Below are 16,098 nucleotides of genomic sequence, written 5' to 3'. Positions count from 1 at the left end.
TAGTAAAGAGGATGGGGGGTGGAGAATAAAGAAGGATTCGTACCACTTGGTAATGAATTTGCCTTACCAACTTGCATCACCCCAAAATTAGCCTATACCAACCAAATATCTCTGCTCCCCTTCTTGATCTGTGGGAAAGTTCTCATATGGACATACACCAAAATAACTAGTGTTCAGCAGTATTGGAAGGAGAAGGCATGAATTTATGGATGAAACTAAATAATGCTGAAGATTGCTTCTTTAGTTCTAGTTACTTGAACAAAATATATAAGTTATTTAATAGCAGCCCAAAAACCGGGTAAAAACAGAGCTTCCTTTTAAGCAGAAATCACCAGATCAGATGGCAGTTTCCCAATCTTGGAACAAGCATGCAAGGTGGTGTCTTGCTCGGTATAGCAGCAACCACTGCAAGACTTCTTTTAGTGTTTTCTTTTTTCTTTACCTTCCTACAGTGCAGCTAATATGCAGCATATGCAAGTAAATTGGACCCTTTAGTCCAATCTTGCTAAATGGGCTAGATCCCATCAGTCAGTTGCAGAGACTGATGGGCCTCTTGAGGTGCTAGGATCTGCTGAACGTAGGGAAACTCCATGTTGGTTATATGATCTACTGGTAAGAACAAGAAGGGCTGCCAGTCAAAAAGGGGCAGGTTTTGCAGCTATACCCCACATGCTCTGCACTGGATCATATCTCTGTTGGCACTGCTGCATTTGGATATCTGTAGACACAGAGAGAGAAATTCTGACAAATATAGCTTCAAGTCCCATAAGGATTCAGACACATATACTAATTTGTAGATAACATTCTGACCCCTATAAAGTCAGTGTACATCTGTCATTACATGGGAAAATTTTCCTCCCCAATATATGGCCCTGTCAGATATATGGAATTAGTTCTATATCCAGTGTTCTTTGAGAACTGAAGTGATTTGTGATACCTTTTATAAATTATCCTCTTAAAATTCAGATAAAACTAGCATCTGTTTATAACTTTTTACATTAATGCCCAATATTTTCTGCTTTCCTTCTCATTGACATTTCTATATTTCATTAAATACATTTTAACATAAATAATTTCACCATTTTAAAAATAAATAAAAGCAAAGTAAAACTAATTTATTGTTAGTGCACAACAATCCTCAAATCCCAACTAATGCCTGATTGCATATTTAAATTTCCTCCCTGTTTTTCTACTGTTCATTCAATCTTGGATGATCCTGGCAGGGGAAAGAGGTATGTGACTAAACTGAATGAAACAAGTCACCTCCTGTCATATTTCGTGCATGTCCTCTCGGTGCCATGTTTCCTAATGGGATTTTCCCTGGGTCATCCTTGCTTGGTAACTTTGGATCCAAAGAATGTAACAGCAACTTCAGTTTGAACTGCTTGTGGAACTGTAGCCCTACATGACACGGCCAATGTGGGAAAAATTATCTCCAGCCCATGCATGTAGCAATGGATATATTTTTACAAGCACTGCAGTTACATCCTAATACCTGTCCTACCTGCCTGGGCTCTTTCCTCAGCCTGTTGTTTTACCCTTGTTGCTCAGCATACACCTGATCTATAGTTCACCCTGCTGGTAATAGATATGAGAGACAAATGACTAGCTAAGATAGCAATAGCCTTCCTCTGATTTTGTTCATTGTGTGTATTGTTCTGGTATATACAATATTTACATATGGAGAGAGATTATCCAGATTGGATAGTGAAGCAACATCTGTTTTCATGCTGTTGTGAAGCTAGTGGTACAATTCAGAAAGGTGGCATGTAAATAAGAAACATAATGTTAGTTGCCATCTCACTAACACTGTCTATAAATAGGAATTATTAAAATTTTATAAAGTCTTTATATAGTCTTTATAAAGATTGAGGTCATTTTTAAGGGGTGGCGGCTGTGTACATGGTTGCAGTTTTTCAGAGGCTGTATAAATTCAGTCCCCGGTTTAACCGATAATTTCACTAGGGCACACAGTACTATTTGTCAACCATTGCATAGTTGGGTGAAAACTAGGGACCTTATCACACGTGGGCGAAACGTCATCCAAATATTCCAGAAATGTTCTAGAAGCGCCAGGATATGATCATCCGTGGCACTTCTAAAGTGCAACTGAGGCTTCCCGCTATATTCCTGTCATGGAATCATTTGCGGGGAAGCCATTTTCTGAATAACAGGATATCCTGTTTCTGCAACCATTTCATGACATTTGGATAACATTTTGTCCTGTGTCTGATAAGGTCCTAGGACCCAGAATAACTATGATGGTGCATATTTACACTGTGCTAAAAGTGTATGGGATCTTGACCTGAGAAATTCTATTATTGTTTGATCATAAAGAAACTCGAAGGCAAATGGCTAAGGCTATATTATGGCACAGGTTCTATAACTGAAGCATTTCACCACATTGAGAGAGATGTTAACCAAATACACAAATGTTGCTAAGGTTCCTATCCTGCAAAACACATGATTTTGCTGTACCTAATTTGCCAAAATCATGTGGAAAGGGACCATTGGAAATAACAGCCACATAACCTTTGAAACAGTCTGGGTCATTCTTTAAAGAAACATAGCCAAATTCATTAAACGTTTTAGAGAATGATAAGTAAAATTAGTAATAATAATTAATAATTTGTTTTATTTATATACCGCTATTCCAAAGATCATAGCGGTGAACAGCAAGTAAGCTAATTTGCCCCCAACAGTCTGGGTACTCATTTTAGCGACCTCGGAAGGATGCAAGCCTGAGTCGAGCTTGGGCCCTTTTGCTGGTCTTGAACTCGCAACCTTGTGGTTTTGAGTGAATGGCTGCAGTACAGGCATTTAACCACTGCGCCACCAGGGCTCCTTGTACACATTAAGTGTAGGATAAAATAATTTAAGGTAAAAGATGTTGGCTGAACATGACTTTTTATTCCATGTTACCTGGTTTTATGTCTTTAATGCATGAATATAGACATTAAATTATTTTCTGTTTTAGTTTGTAGCTTTCAGGTCACTGAAGTTCTTTTCAGAAGTGACTCATCCATCTATTTAGTGTACATTGCTTATTCACCATCAGCATATTGTTTACGTTTACAATAACATAAGCACATTGAAGCAATTTCTAAAATGCACAGGCTTCTGAAATGTACACACCTGTTGCTGGGCACATCTTTTTGCATTCCTTACTGCAATTATAACTGCACTGAGAAGAAACAATCATCAGAGGGAAGGTGTTGGAGAACATTATCAGGAAAAATCTTTTCTCCTAAGTTAATTCATAGTTGATTTTAGCAAATAAAACAAACTCCCCCTCAATCTCAGAAAACAGTAAAGACACTGTTCATTACATTTTGTGCCCAGCACACAAAGAACAGAGTAGTTCCACGTAAACCAAAGGGCTTTGAATCTCAGCCATTGAGCTACAGAAACCCTGTACCCTTTTCAAAACAAATGTATGACACATGGCAATCAACTTTTGAAACTTTGCGGGTTTCCAAAGTAATGTGTAGAAATCTGAGGGTAGGAGGTTCCAAGTAAACTATTCTAAATGATGTCCTTAGGCCCACATAAGATAAGTGTCTAGATTCCAGCATAGTAGATGGGCTTTCATGCCATTAACCTATTTTTTCCCCTCAAACTTGATATCTTTTTTTTTCCTTAACAAAAGTAGGGGATTTTACAAGGCCCTAGCAGTGACAGGCTTTTGATTCTTCAGTTCTCTCTCCCTATGTATATATGTATGTATTAATATGTATATATGTATTTTACCTCCTTAAAGATATGCATATATACATGTTTCCATGATTATGATTTTTAAAAAATCATAGCTTGGTGCTGTAGATAGGTCACTTCCTTTACATGCTTATAACACAGAAGGTAAGTAGATGGCAAGTAAAATTTATTCTGTTGAAAAGGACTATAGAGTAACAAGATGTTACAGCTCTCATTTTGAAGAAAGAAATGAGGTGCTTTTATCACAGGACAGTAGTTTGGGCATGAATGAGCAGACTTATTAAGTGCAAGTTTTACTCGTAGAATGAAAAATATAGTTTTCTGACAATTGTTGTGCTCCTTTCCTTTCACTTTCTAAAACCTTAGCTCTTTTTCTGACAGGCTTTTATTTGCAGAATTTTGGGATAATTACGTTGGCCTTTGGAGAAAACATTATTTTGCTGTTCCTTGAGACTCCGTTTATATATTATCTATAGATAGAATTATTGAGAGGTGTCCTCAATCCCTGCCTATCCAAACTGATTCATTATGTAGTGTTATAACGTTGTTTTTATCCCCCAGAATGACAATTATTAATGTGAGCTTATGAAATTTTTGTGTGAGCAAGTCTTATAAAAGAAGGTTCTCAGTAAAAGCATATCCTTAATTAGTTGGTATATACAAAAAAGACATTACAGAAAATATTAAGGCTATACTAGATTACAGGTAATAGAACCAATTAGAACCAATATTAGAACCATTTCGACCAGTATTGCTGTCATATAAGCTACAGGGGACTGCATGATTCCCACTGCTGAGTGAAAGGAAAATTTATTAAACTAGGCTATTCAGTGAATAATGGTAAGGTAGTTTTTTACCAGGATTATTATTGGAAGAATCCAAGAAACGTTCATAAGCTAGGAGTTAAATATCTCTTCACTTCTACTGAATCTTCCATGTTTTCCCCTCACTGACAAAAGTATACATTGACAATTGACAAAATTAATTACAAACCAGTTCTTTTCTGTTTTATATACTCATTGTATTTGTAGTCTTTCTTGACTAAATGCCCCCAAAATGCTCACATGGGGCAGCATGCAGCATCACATTGACAGAAGAGAGTACCAGAGCTTCCAAATAAATTACAGAAAGTATCATAGAACCTTTCTGATGAATAAGAAAGAGGAATTCTCAAAAGTCTAGAGGAGGCATTTTGATATTAGCAGGATTTCTGCTCCTTTTCCTCTTCTCTCTGTCTTCCTCACCACACTATCCCATTTGTTGTTCCCTAAGCCATGCTGTGCTGTACTATTTTCTGGTCTCTACTGGGGGAAGGAGAAGGGCCTAAATACGCTAAAGTGACAGCCCCCTGTCACCTCTTGGAAGCTAAGCAGGGTCAGTCCTGGTTAGTATTTGGATGGGAGGCCACCATCAGGTGCTATAGGCTATATTGTAAAGGAAGAAATTGGCAAAAACACCTCTGAGTATTCCTTGCCTAAGAAAATCTTGTGAAACTCATTGGGGTCAGCATAAGTCAACCAGCAACTTGAAGGACATACACACACACAGAAGGAAGCAGGGAAGTTTTATATATATATAAAACTTATATATAAAACAATATATATACGGTTACCAGCTGAAAGAAAGATTTAAAAACAACAATTTAAAACTTCATAAAAAACTACAGTAAAGCACTCTAGCTAACTCTGAAATGCCTGGTGAGTGAGATCGTCAGCTGCCTCTCAAGGGAGACCAAGGAAGCATACAGACGTCTAAGAGGAGCATTTAACACAATTTTGGGGTCAATACAAAAAGGCATTGTTTCTGTCAGATAACAGGGTTACTACCCTAGAAGAGGAAGCATGGAGCCAGGCCTCCTGGATAGATTTTAATACGGTAGCAGGTAAAATCAAATATACTAAGCCCTTGACCTACCTCTCAAGTGTAAGTTGGTCTCTGCCCTTTAAAAATACTAGTGATATTTCTTACCATGTAAAAACAGGGAGCTGCTGGGTAGTTTCTGTATTGCATAAGAGTTACTGCACAAGGTCCTGTTGACCTCACCACTCATACTGCATGTTCCTAAGCCAGAAGTGGTTTTAAACACGCATGCATGTGTTCCAGGCACATTCACATCTGAGTCATGTATGATGTGAATGGCACTTCAGAGAAGCTGTACAGTGAATTCTTGAGGACCCATGCGCATGACAATGAGTTACTTCACTGATATTTCTTGGTTTTCAACTTTAGACTTATTTCCTACCATATTCACATCCTGGCTTGACTGTGGATGGTTTTTCTAATGACATCATTCTAAAATTAATTGTTTTTTTCCCAATCCAATGAGACAAACTATGACTTTAAAATTTAAACATGTAATATTAAGGTAGGTGCTTTCTTTTATCTACTGCTTGACTCTGAATTGTAAATGTAGGGTATTTAGAGGACATTATATCCCAATGCCTTTCCTACCTTCACACTAGAATAATCTAGATCAATTGACAAGAACTTTGTGGGAAAGAAAAGCAGAAAACCCACAAACACAGTGAAGAAACTCCCAGGGGTTCTATATTTTAGACAAAGAACTAGTTTACCCTTCTAGTACATAGCATGATCCAAAAAGAATTAAGTGGGTTATTGTAAACTGAACAGACGCACCTTATTGGTTGCATTACAGATATGTAGAATTCTACAGATCTGATCTCATCCTTAAGAAGTTGCCACCTACAAGTAGAAAGTGCTTAATTAATATATTATGCTTCTTGCACCTTATCTTCAGCATTTTTTACTCCTGTTCTCTTTACAATAAAGCTAGTTTTCTGTTGAATGTTCATTGGGCTATTTTTTTATTATTTAAAAAAAGGCCTATTGAACAGGGATAAGAGTTATTTTGGTTAAGAATAGCACTAACGCCTTCTTCTTTTTTATTCTTCCCTCTCTCTATGGCATTTTGAAGGCCTTTGCGTGGTGGTCAGACTTAATGGTTGAGCATGCGGAAACCTTCCTCTCATTGTTTGCAGTAGATATGGATTCTGCGCTAGAGGTCCAGCCCCCAGATACTTGGGACAGCTTTCCACTCTTTCAGCTCCTAAATGATTCCCTTCGTAATGATTGTATGTATTGTATTTTAGCCATTTAATGTTCTTTCTTTGATAGAGCAAAACTGTTGGGCTAATGCTAACCCTTTTTTTACTATTTCCCAATTCTTCGTCATAGAGTTATTGTATTTAAAAATGATATCCACTGATTATTTTGATCTTCTCAATAAATGTAGAAGAAAAACATAACAATATATTCATAGTCAAGGAAGCAACAGAAATAATTGATGCATTTTTTTAATGTCATTAACAACTATTAGCTAATCAATTTGTCCATTTTTATTAATTTTATCCATGGCCGTTCCTCCGTGTGTATAATGTTGAATTCTTCCATCTTTTGCAAATAACAATCTTCTGCTGTAATCATGTATTAAATTAATCTTCCATAGCTCCTTTCCAACTGTATATCTATCATTCCGAAAGTGAAAAGTTCCAGTTTTAATTGAAAATTAATTTTTGAAATCTTACATCTTCAATCCTTTATATATTGTAAGCAATTTATCTAATAACTTGTAACAATACATCACCTTCTAGAAATTCATTTTATTAAAAACCCTCTTTAAAATCATGACATAATACAAATCTCAGTCCCTTTGACCATATATTTTCCTATTAATCCATCTGTCTGTTATAGCCAAAATGCTTAACTCATTTTAACTTGTGCTCTTTAACTTGTTCTTCACTTCATATTTAACTCTTGGCTTCTTCCCCTGACTAACAAACTTGGAATACATCTCCTTGCCCTTGCTTAAGTAATACATCAGTTATCAAAACAGATGTTGTCTGAGTTAGATCCATCATTCTGGGCAAAACATTCTTTTTCATCACAGAAATCCACCCCAACGATAACACATTTAGGAGATTATCGCACACATAAAAACCAGTGGGAGAGACGCGGATCTAAAAGACAAAAACAAGTCTTATTGCATTTACCTGTGCCAGGGCTGTAGGCAGCCTGTATCTACCCAGGAAGCCCATCTATAACTTGGACGTCTCCCACCGCTTTTTTAAGAATGAAAGAAGTCCAGATTGTAGACTGGTTCCCTGGGTGAATATGGGCTGCCTACAGCCCAGGCATGGGTAAATGCTATAAGACCTGTTTTGGTCTTTTAGATCCCACATCTCTCCCACCAGTTTTTCTGTGTACGGTCATCTCCTAGTCTCTCCCCTCCTAATGTGTCCTTCTTAATTCCACTTCATATCTTAACATAATTGAACATAGACTGTATGTTGCCACAAAACAACTTGGAAAAACACTAATAATTAACATTCTCCTTTGTTTTAAAAGAAATCCCATCCATCAGCTACTGTTAAACTTTTTGTTTTTAAGCTAAACCCTTGCAAATAGCCTTTATTTTCTCACATCATGTATATAGAAAGATGACAATTCACTGGGACTTCATTTCACTACCAGTCAGAAAAACTCTTCACTTGTAAATTAAGTAGTTAAGGCCGATTAAGAAAGTGGCAGTTTTTGCAGATCCAGTGTTGCTTAGGGGCTTGCTTAGGCAACAGAGCCTGGTGTTAATCCCAAGCCTGCTCAGTTCACTTCAGACCACTATGAATTCTGCGGTCTCCCTACAAGGGACACTGTTTTGGAACACATGTGATTAATCTTATTCTCTTCTTTTCTGGAAAGATTCACTGGTTGGAACATGCCTTTTAGGTGACTAATTTTGTCAAGCTTTGCCTGTTGAGGAACTTGCACAGGGGCATCAACTTGCCATTAGTTCTCACCCAGAAGTCACACTAGTGAGTTATATCTTCTCATGATATATCCAAACTATGACAGTCTAAGTTTAGTCATCTTAGCTTCTAGAAAGGATTCAAGCTTGTTTTGCTCTTGGACCCATTTATTTGTCTGTTGAGCAATCCACAGTATCTACAGAACACTTCTTCATCATCACATTTCAAATAAGTTGATTTTCTTCTCATCAGCTTTCTTCACTGTCCAGCTTTCACAACCAAACATAGAAATGGGGAATATGATGGCATGGACAATCCTAACTTTTTTATTCAATTGTGTATCTTTACACTTTAGGATCTTGCCTAGTTCCTTCATAGCTCCTAGTTCCTTCATAGCTTCATATAAATCTTCTGATTTCTTGATTTCACTCTCAATTGTGATTAATTATTGAGGCAGTGTATGGAAAATCTTTAACTACTTGAGTTTCTTCATCACCTGTTTTAAAGTTATGTAAATCATAACTTTTGTTTTCTTAATGTACAGCTGTAAGCCTGTCTTTGCACTTTTTTTCTTGACTTTCTTCAGTAACTTTTCCATATCTTTGCTATTTTCTGCTAATGGTAAGCTGTCATCTGCCTGTCTTAAAATATTGATGTTCCTTACTCCAATTTTCATACATCCTTCCTCCAAATCTAATTCTGCTTTGAATATGATATATTCAGCATACAAATTAAACCGATTGTGTGGTGAAATGCAGCCTTGCATGACTCCCTTGCCAGTTGTAAACAATTCAGTTTCTCTGTGTTCTGTCCTGATGGTAGCCTCTTGTCCTGAGTACAGGTTATGCAATCAAACGTTGTGGCACACCCATATATTTAAGCACCATCTAATGGTTTTTTTATGATCTACACAATCAAAGGCTTTGCTATTATCTATAAAGTACAGATTGATTTTCTTCTGAAATTCTTTGGTATGCTCCATTATCCAATGTATGTTTGCAGTATGATCCCTAGTGTCTCTTACTTTCCTGAATACAACTTGGACATCTGGCATTCCATGCTCCATATATGGTAAAAGTCTTATTGGTAGAATTTTGAGCATCACTTTGTTTGCATGAAAGATTAATGCAGTGGTCCAGTGGTTACTGCAATCTCTAGTATACCCTTTTTTGGGGATTACAATGTATATTGAATGTTTCCATTCTGTGGGCCATCCTTTTATTTTCCCTATTTATTCATAGGTTTTACGTAGAACTAGAATAAATTCTGTCTTTGTACCTTTCAGCGGCTCTGTCAGAATGTAGTCTGTTTCTTGTGCTTTATTTCTCACAAGTGCCACAGAGCTTCTTGCGATTGTCGTCTGCTGTGCCCAGTATGTATTCAATGAGTATCTTTTGACCTGGAAGTCTCACCTTCTAGCACTATCTCTTGTTTATTTGTTTCACTTCATGTAGCTATTTGGTACATTTAGTTTGGCTCTTCAGCAAAAGCCTGTCTGACATGGGGGAGCCTACGAGCAGCACTTCTACCATCAGCATAGCCTTTTGCTTCAAAGGAGCACACAATTCCACCACCATGGACACATAGTGCCATTAATTACATTGCATTATATGGCACGTAAACTTCATAAGGGCTGAACCTTTATCTTTCTGACTCTTTAGCAGGCTTCTTAATAGTTAACACATAGAGGAACATTACTGTCTTAAACAATGTAACTCATCCTTTTATTCATTAAGAAATACTATCTCTTCTGTTGAGTGACTATACATCTCTAAACAAGCATCCAATGTATTAACATCTTTGGACATTGTTAAGTCTAACAACATTCATTATCTGTCTATAAACTTACATGTCAGGCATTTATTATTAAAGTCAGACTCTAAAATATATCTGTTTTAGCATAGGCAAGTTGTTTCTCTTAGCAGCATGTTTGGTCAGTTTATCAGTTTATCAAGAACAGCATGGCTTGGAGGTTATGTTGCAGTCTTCTCTTCATATGTTGCAGACTGCAAAAGCAGTCTGATTTCTCTCTCTTCTTGGCTTCTTTTAATCTTTCCCTAGCTTTTGCCCAGTCTATCAGCTGTCCAGTATGATCCAATCAAAACAAAGGCTCTGACAGTGCACTATTTATGTCAACAATCCTCTTTTCCAATCAATTGGTTGTAGAAAATATAAGCAAACACAGGTACTGCTAGACATTGGCTTTTGGCTGCCTTCCATCAGATTGCATCAACCATTGGGAGGTTAATGTCAATCAAATCTTCTGAACATTTTCTTATTTTGTTTACAATATAATAGGCATTCTGCTTGGAACTAGGCTGTTGCTTTGTTCCCACAAACAAACACATACACATTTAAATAACTTTCTGCAGTATATGTACAGGTAGTCCTCCATATCCATGAGGAAAATGCTCTCAGATTTACCATGGGTGGTGAAAATTGCAGACAATAGTGAATTCTATTGAAATGAATGTCTTGAACCCCAAGCATACCATAGAGTCATGCTGGAGGACCTAGGATTGCCTAAAGAAAAGATTTGTCTAGGCATTCCTGGGCCCTCCAGCACAATTCTGTGGTATGCTTAGGTGGAAATTGGCCATAGAATTGTGTTGGAGGTCCTAAGAATGTCTAGGCAGAACATTTCAAATGCAGAGGAAGAACTAGGCACCACAAGAGACCCGCTATTCTTTACAGATAAGTTAAATTGCAGCTACCAGTCTCGAGGATAGGAGGCATCATCTGTACTCTACATGTTCTGTTGTACAAACTATGCTCCATATTCTATATGTTATATTTCAAGGCCTCGAAGGTAGCAACCAGATTAGCCCAACCTGCAATATAAGGCTATTTTGAAGGTCTCTCATTCATGGGGTTACCATAAGTCAAAAGCCAACTTGATAGCAACTAACAGCAGCAAAGCAAACAGGAATAAATTCTTTTCCTTAAAGAAGGGGTGGGGTGTCTCAGAAATGCTGTGGAAACTATTTAAAAAACTCAGAAGTGGGTGAAAATTTACTTTCAGTTTGTAATACCTCTCAAGGGTACAGACAAAACAAGATGTAGGGAGACCTTGTATTAGGGCAATGTTACTTTCCAAAATGGCTTCCAGTAGTGAAAATAACACTTTTTTCTGCTTGGATATTTTGAGAGCGGCCTAGGGGAAGCTGGAAGGAGAGAGTGCACTGCACAAAAGACCCATGCAATCTGCAGGTTTCACACCATAGTCACCAAAATGGTTTAATGTAATGATTGGTGCTCACCATGACTTTTGAAAATCATGCATCTTGGATAATTGTGCCACTTTTAAAACACGTCCACTGGATAGGCATGTTTTTCCAACTGAGAGCAGATTAAAGAAGTTCAAGAGGAGACTGCTTGTATGTATTAAGGCCTTCATCCAGGTGATTTCCAGGTGGATTCATTGCCAACCATCCTGAATTTCAGGCTAAATTTTAAAGGAGCTGTCCAGTGTGCTGACTTCTATCTACAATTGACTCAGCACCCATTGCTTGACTGAAATTAGAGCCTCTGGCCTTCTCTGGCCTAGACTCTGTACTGAGCTAAGCAATTATGAATTGCTTCAAAGTATATGCAGTAGTAAAGCTGCCACCTCTGGAAATGCATAAAGAATGACCTTTAGACTTGTGCTTCCAAATGTGGTATTTGGGGACTGCGGTCTCAAACCTACTTACTTGACAGTAATTTCCACTGAACTTAATGGATCTTACATTTAAACAGGCATGTTAGTTACTTTGAGGGTTCTGATGTACAATAGGATTAAATGGAGATCATCCCCTCATAAACAAGGAGTGAGGTATTCTGTTGGTATAGCTATTAGGGATGGGAGTTTAAACAACCACAGGACATTCTCTTTTTTCACCCACAGGTAATTCTCAATACATCAAGAGGCTAGGTGGTTTTTTAATTATGATTATGATTATTATTCCAGGATACATTGCAGTTTTTTAAAAAGCCTTTTGGAAAAGATGCATGATTTTCTTGTTCTGTTTAAAGAGCATTCCTCTGTCTCTTTCCGGAATGGGAGGAAGAGCACAGGGCCTTTATGCTAAAACAGTAAGATCTTTGGAATATTGTACTCTTAGAAAAGAAGACATGCCCATACAGGTCTCCAGAATCAACAGTGAGCAAAGATACAGAAGAGATCTATATCTGGCCAAGTATAGCATTATGAAATCTGGATGTTTGTTGACTAAATTGCCTACCATGTCTTCCTTCATTCTCCACCCCCTCCAACACCACATTCTGGAGAGGTCTGTGTAGATTCCAAAATACCATCCAAATGAGTCCTAAAATAGTATTTCTGTTGCAAGGGATTTCACTTTGTTGTTGTCTTCTCAGACATTTGGTAGACCCATACTTAGGACCGTGGTAACATGGCAGGAGTTTGCTCTAAAGAGCCCTTGTCAATCTTTTTTAATCCTTAATGCCATTTCCACTCCTCTCCCACCAGCAAGCAGGGATGCAACAAGGACTTGCAACAGTGTCCCTTCTTCTAGTTGTAGGGGGTGGTATAGGGACCTCTAGGGGGTAGGGACCATTTTTTGTGGAGAGGCTGTTTCAGGCCTAAGGTGTTTGGGTTTGGTTTGTTTTGTTTTCAAATCTGTAATTCTGTTGAAAAAAGACCTTTCTTGGGTTTCAGGGAGCAAAGAGACATAGAAAAATTGCCTGAGTATCAGGTCACAAGAATGTTCTAAGTAACAATTTTTTTAAAAAAAACTGTGGGGTTGGTATTTACGAAGCTCTCTTAAGATCTGGTGAGTGGCCTGTGTTGCCTCTAGCCCTCAGGGATGCTTCCCCATACTTTCACTAATGTAATAGCCATATAAATGTTTTATTTTATTTTACAACTTCTCAAACATATTTTACAACTTCTTAAATTTATTATTATGTATACCAAAGCATGAGTGCGACTTGATTTGCTTGTTTTAATTAAGAAATTGATTCTTGATTATTATTAACTTTTTAAGCTGCTAATAAGTTGCTCTCAAAAATATGTAGGTAGAATTCAGAGACATAGCCATGTTTGTCTAGAATATCGGTATGCAAAGGGATCTTGTTGCACCTTTGAGACTAACTGTGCAAAAGAAGTTGTAGCTTAAGCTTTTGTAAATTTGGTCTATTTCCTCAGATATGTATGTGCAATAATTGTAATTGTTTAGAGATTGCTGTGCAAGATTTCTTATATATTGTTTATTATTTATTTATTCTAGATAATTTGTGCAATGGAAAATACCACAAACATCTTCAAGACCTGTTTGCTCCACTTGTTGTTAGATATGTCGATCTCATGGAGTCCTCAATTGCACAATCAATTCACAGGGGCTTTGAGCGGGAGTCATGGGAGCCAGTAAAGTAAGGAAACCTCCTTTGATAAAATTGGAGTATTCGGGTACAAGAGGACTCGTGCACACATGAATTAGTAAAATATTAGATGCTCTGTGATTTTTTTTCTCTTTTCATGCTAAAAACAATGCCTTTTTAAAGAATGAAGAAGGTACTCTGTAGTATATTTAAATTTATAGTTTTATGAATAAGATACATTATAGTTTATTATACATGATTAATTTTGTCTTTGATTAATTATATTTCTCCAGACTCTTTTAGCTCTTTTTAGTTCTATTTAGTTAAGTTATAATACTGCACCAATATCCCTCTTTGAAACAGTTGAGCTGCCTATCAAATAGTTCTGGTGCCTCAGAAACCTAAAAATCCCAAGATACTGTAGGATGGAGCTGTAGCTGTTAAAGTGGTATCAAACTGCATTATTTCTACAGTATAATTGCACCATCAGCACATCTTATATATGTTCCCTCACCACCAGCTACTGGGATACAGTCTATCAACCAATGATTTTAAATCAGGGGCAGGAACAGCTAAAGCCTAGTGTTCACTAGTGATGTTGGTTACCTCCACATCATTCTACACAGATCGGGAGCCATACAAACCAAACATTTTGCCACATGCAGGCACTTCATGTGGTACAATAGTCTGTAACCACTTGGAAGGATGATAGAAATGGTCAAATAAAAGAACTCCCCTCAGAGTATCAGTTTGAGCTCAAAGACTGGGCAAGTGACATGATTCCTTATAACCTGATTATGGGCCTCAGCCTGCGAGAAATAGCATTATTGTGGTAGTGTACAATAAACGCACCAAGAAGCAATTTCCATGCCCGTAATACATGAACTGGCCCTAAGATCATCCAGCCTAGTTTGAACTATCTTTGCATACCAGGCTTATGGTTCTAATTTACAGTGTTTTTCACATATAGTCTTAATATTAGCTTCTGTCATTCAAAGGAAAACAAAAAATTTGTACATTTTCCATATCTAGTAATATCTTATCCCTAACATGGATTGCGAATGCCATTATAATTAGTTGTAGTAGTAGCAGGAGTAATATTGTTGTGCCTCATAAAGGTCTAATCAAGTGAACAGTTTTTCACTATTGTGCTCCTCGTACTTTTTGAGAGAGAACACTCAATTATGTTTCAGGAAGCTATATGGCAAGTGGTCATCTATTTGTCAGATGATCGTGAAGGAATAATACCTCTCCAGAATATTTGCTCAGGAGCATTCTGTCACCTGTCTTTTGATCCCTACTATCCATGGTGCTGGGGAAAAACCACAGGAGAGGGCTTTGTGCTGCTAAAAGTGCATCTGCACTGTAGAAATAATGCAGTTTGACACCACTTTATGTGCTGTAGCTCCATCCTATGAAGATTCTTGAGGGTTGTAGTTTTACAGTGTCTTCAGCCTTCTCTCTCAAAGCGTGCTGGTACCTCCCAAAACTACAAAATCTAGGATTTTATATGATGCTGTAGCAGTTAAAGTGGTATCAAACTGCATTATTTCAGGAGCCCTGGTGGCACAGTAGTTAAATGCCTGTACTGCAGCCACTCACTCACAAACCTCAAGGTTACAAGTTCAGTACCAGACATTGCTGAAGCTTGACTCAGGATTGCATCCTTCCAAGGTCGCTGAAATGAGTACCCAGCTTGATTGGGGCAATTAGCTTACAGTTGTAAACCACTTAGAGACTGCTTACAGTGGTATGAAGCGGTGTGTGTGTGTGTGTGTTTCCTTGCCATTAAGTATTTGAGAAGTTTCTGCAAAGGTTATTTACATAGCTTACCATAACTTCAGTAGGTGTAAAACAATATTGGCAAACGTGTTGTGGCTTTCTTTTTGAGGGGGCTGCAGAAGGGTTTTCAACTATGGTTGAACAGGGAAAGAAGATACATCCCTCAGCCTTCTGCTATACCTTCAAATCTTTAGGTCAAACTGTGCTAATGAAATAACATTAGTACCAGCCAAGAAGTCCAATCACAGCACACCTCTTTGAAATATGCGATGGAAGCTTGATAACAGATCAAGCCAGAGCTGTATGATCCTACATTTAACCTAACCAGATGGCTGTATACAAGAACAGTGTGTGAGAGAGTGTGTGTGTATCAATGTCATACAGTACATTAGAATTAACACAAGCCATACATGAAAAATATTGCAAATTCCAAAGGGTTTTTTTAAAAAAAGCTAAAAATATATCTTTTTTATTATTCTAATTCCTGAGCTCATTTTTCAAGCTGCAAAACTCACCG

General features: G+C 37.5%; 1 protein-coding gene across 13 annotated transcripts in view; it reads left to right on the top strand.

Moving 5' to 3' along the window:
• The window catches only part of CADPS (calcium dependent secretion activator), a 466,363-nt gene that overhangs the window by 350,892 nt on the left and 99,373 nt on the right, over positions 1–16,098 (top strand). For 7 of the 13 annotated variants that reach the window (XM_042450102.1, XM_042450101.1, XM_042450096.1 and 4 more), the window contains 2 exons: positions 6,650–6,806; positions 13,709–13,850. In XM_042450102.1, the coding sequence (XP_042306036.1) occupies positions 6,650–6,806; positions 13,709–13,850 (299 nt within the window). Of the gene's footprint in view, positions 1–1,223; positions 1,233–6,649; positions 6,807–13,708; positions 13,851–16,098 lie in introns of all 13 variants that reach the window. The other 6 variants (XM_042450095.1, XM_042450090.1, XM_042450094.1 and 3 more) reach the window with 1 other exon arrangement.

The sequence above is a fragment of the Sceloporus undulatus genome, chromosome 2 (assembly GCF_019175285.1).
Source record: "Sceloporus undulatus isolate JIND9_A2432 ecotype Alabama chromosome 2, SceUnd_v1.1, whole genome shotgun sequence".
NCBI classification, from domain to species: domain Eukaryota; kingdom Metazoa; phylum Chordata; class Lepidosauria; order Squamata; family Phrynosomatidae; genus Sceloporus; species Sceloporus undulatus.
This window is presented reverse-complemented; position numbering and strand designations above follow the sequence as displayed.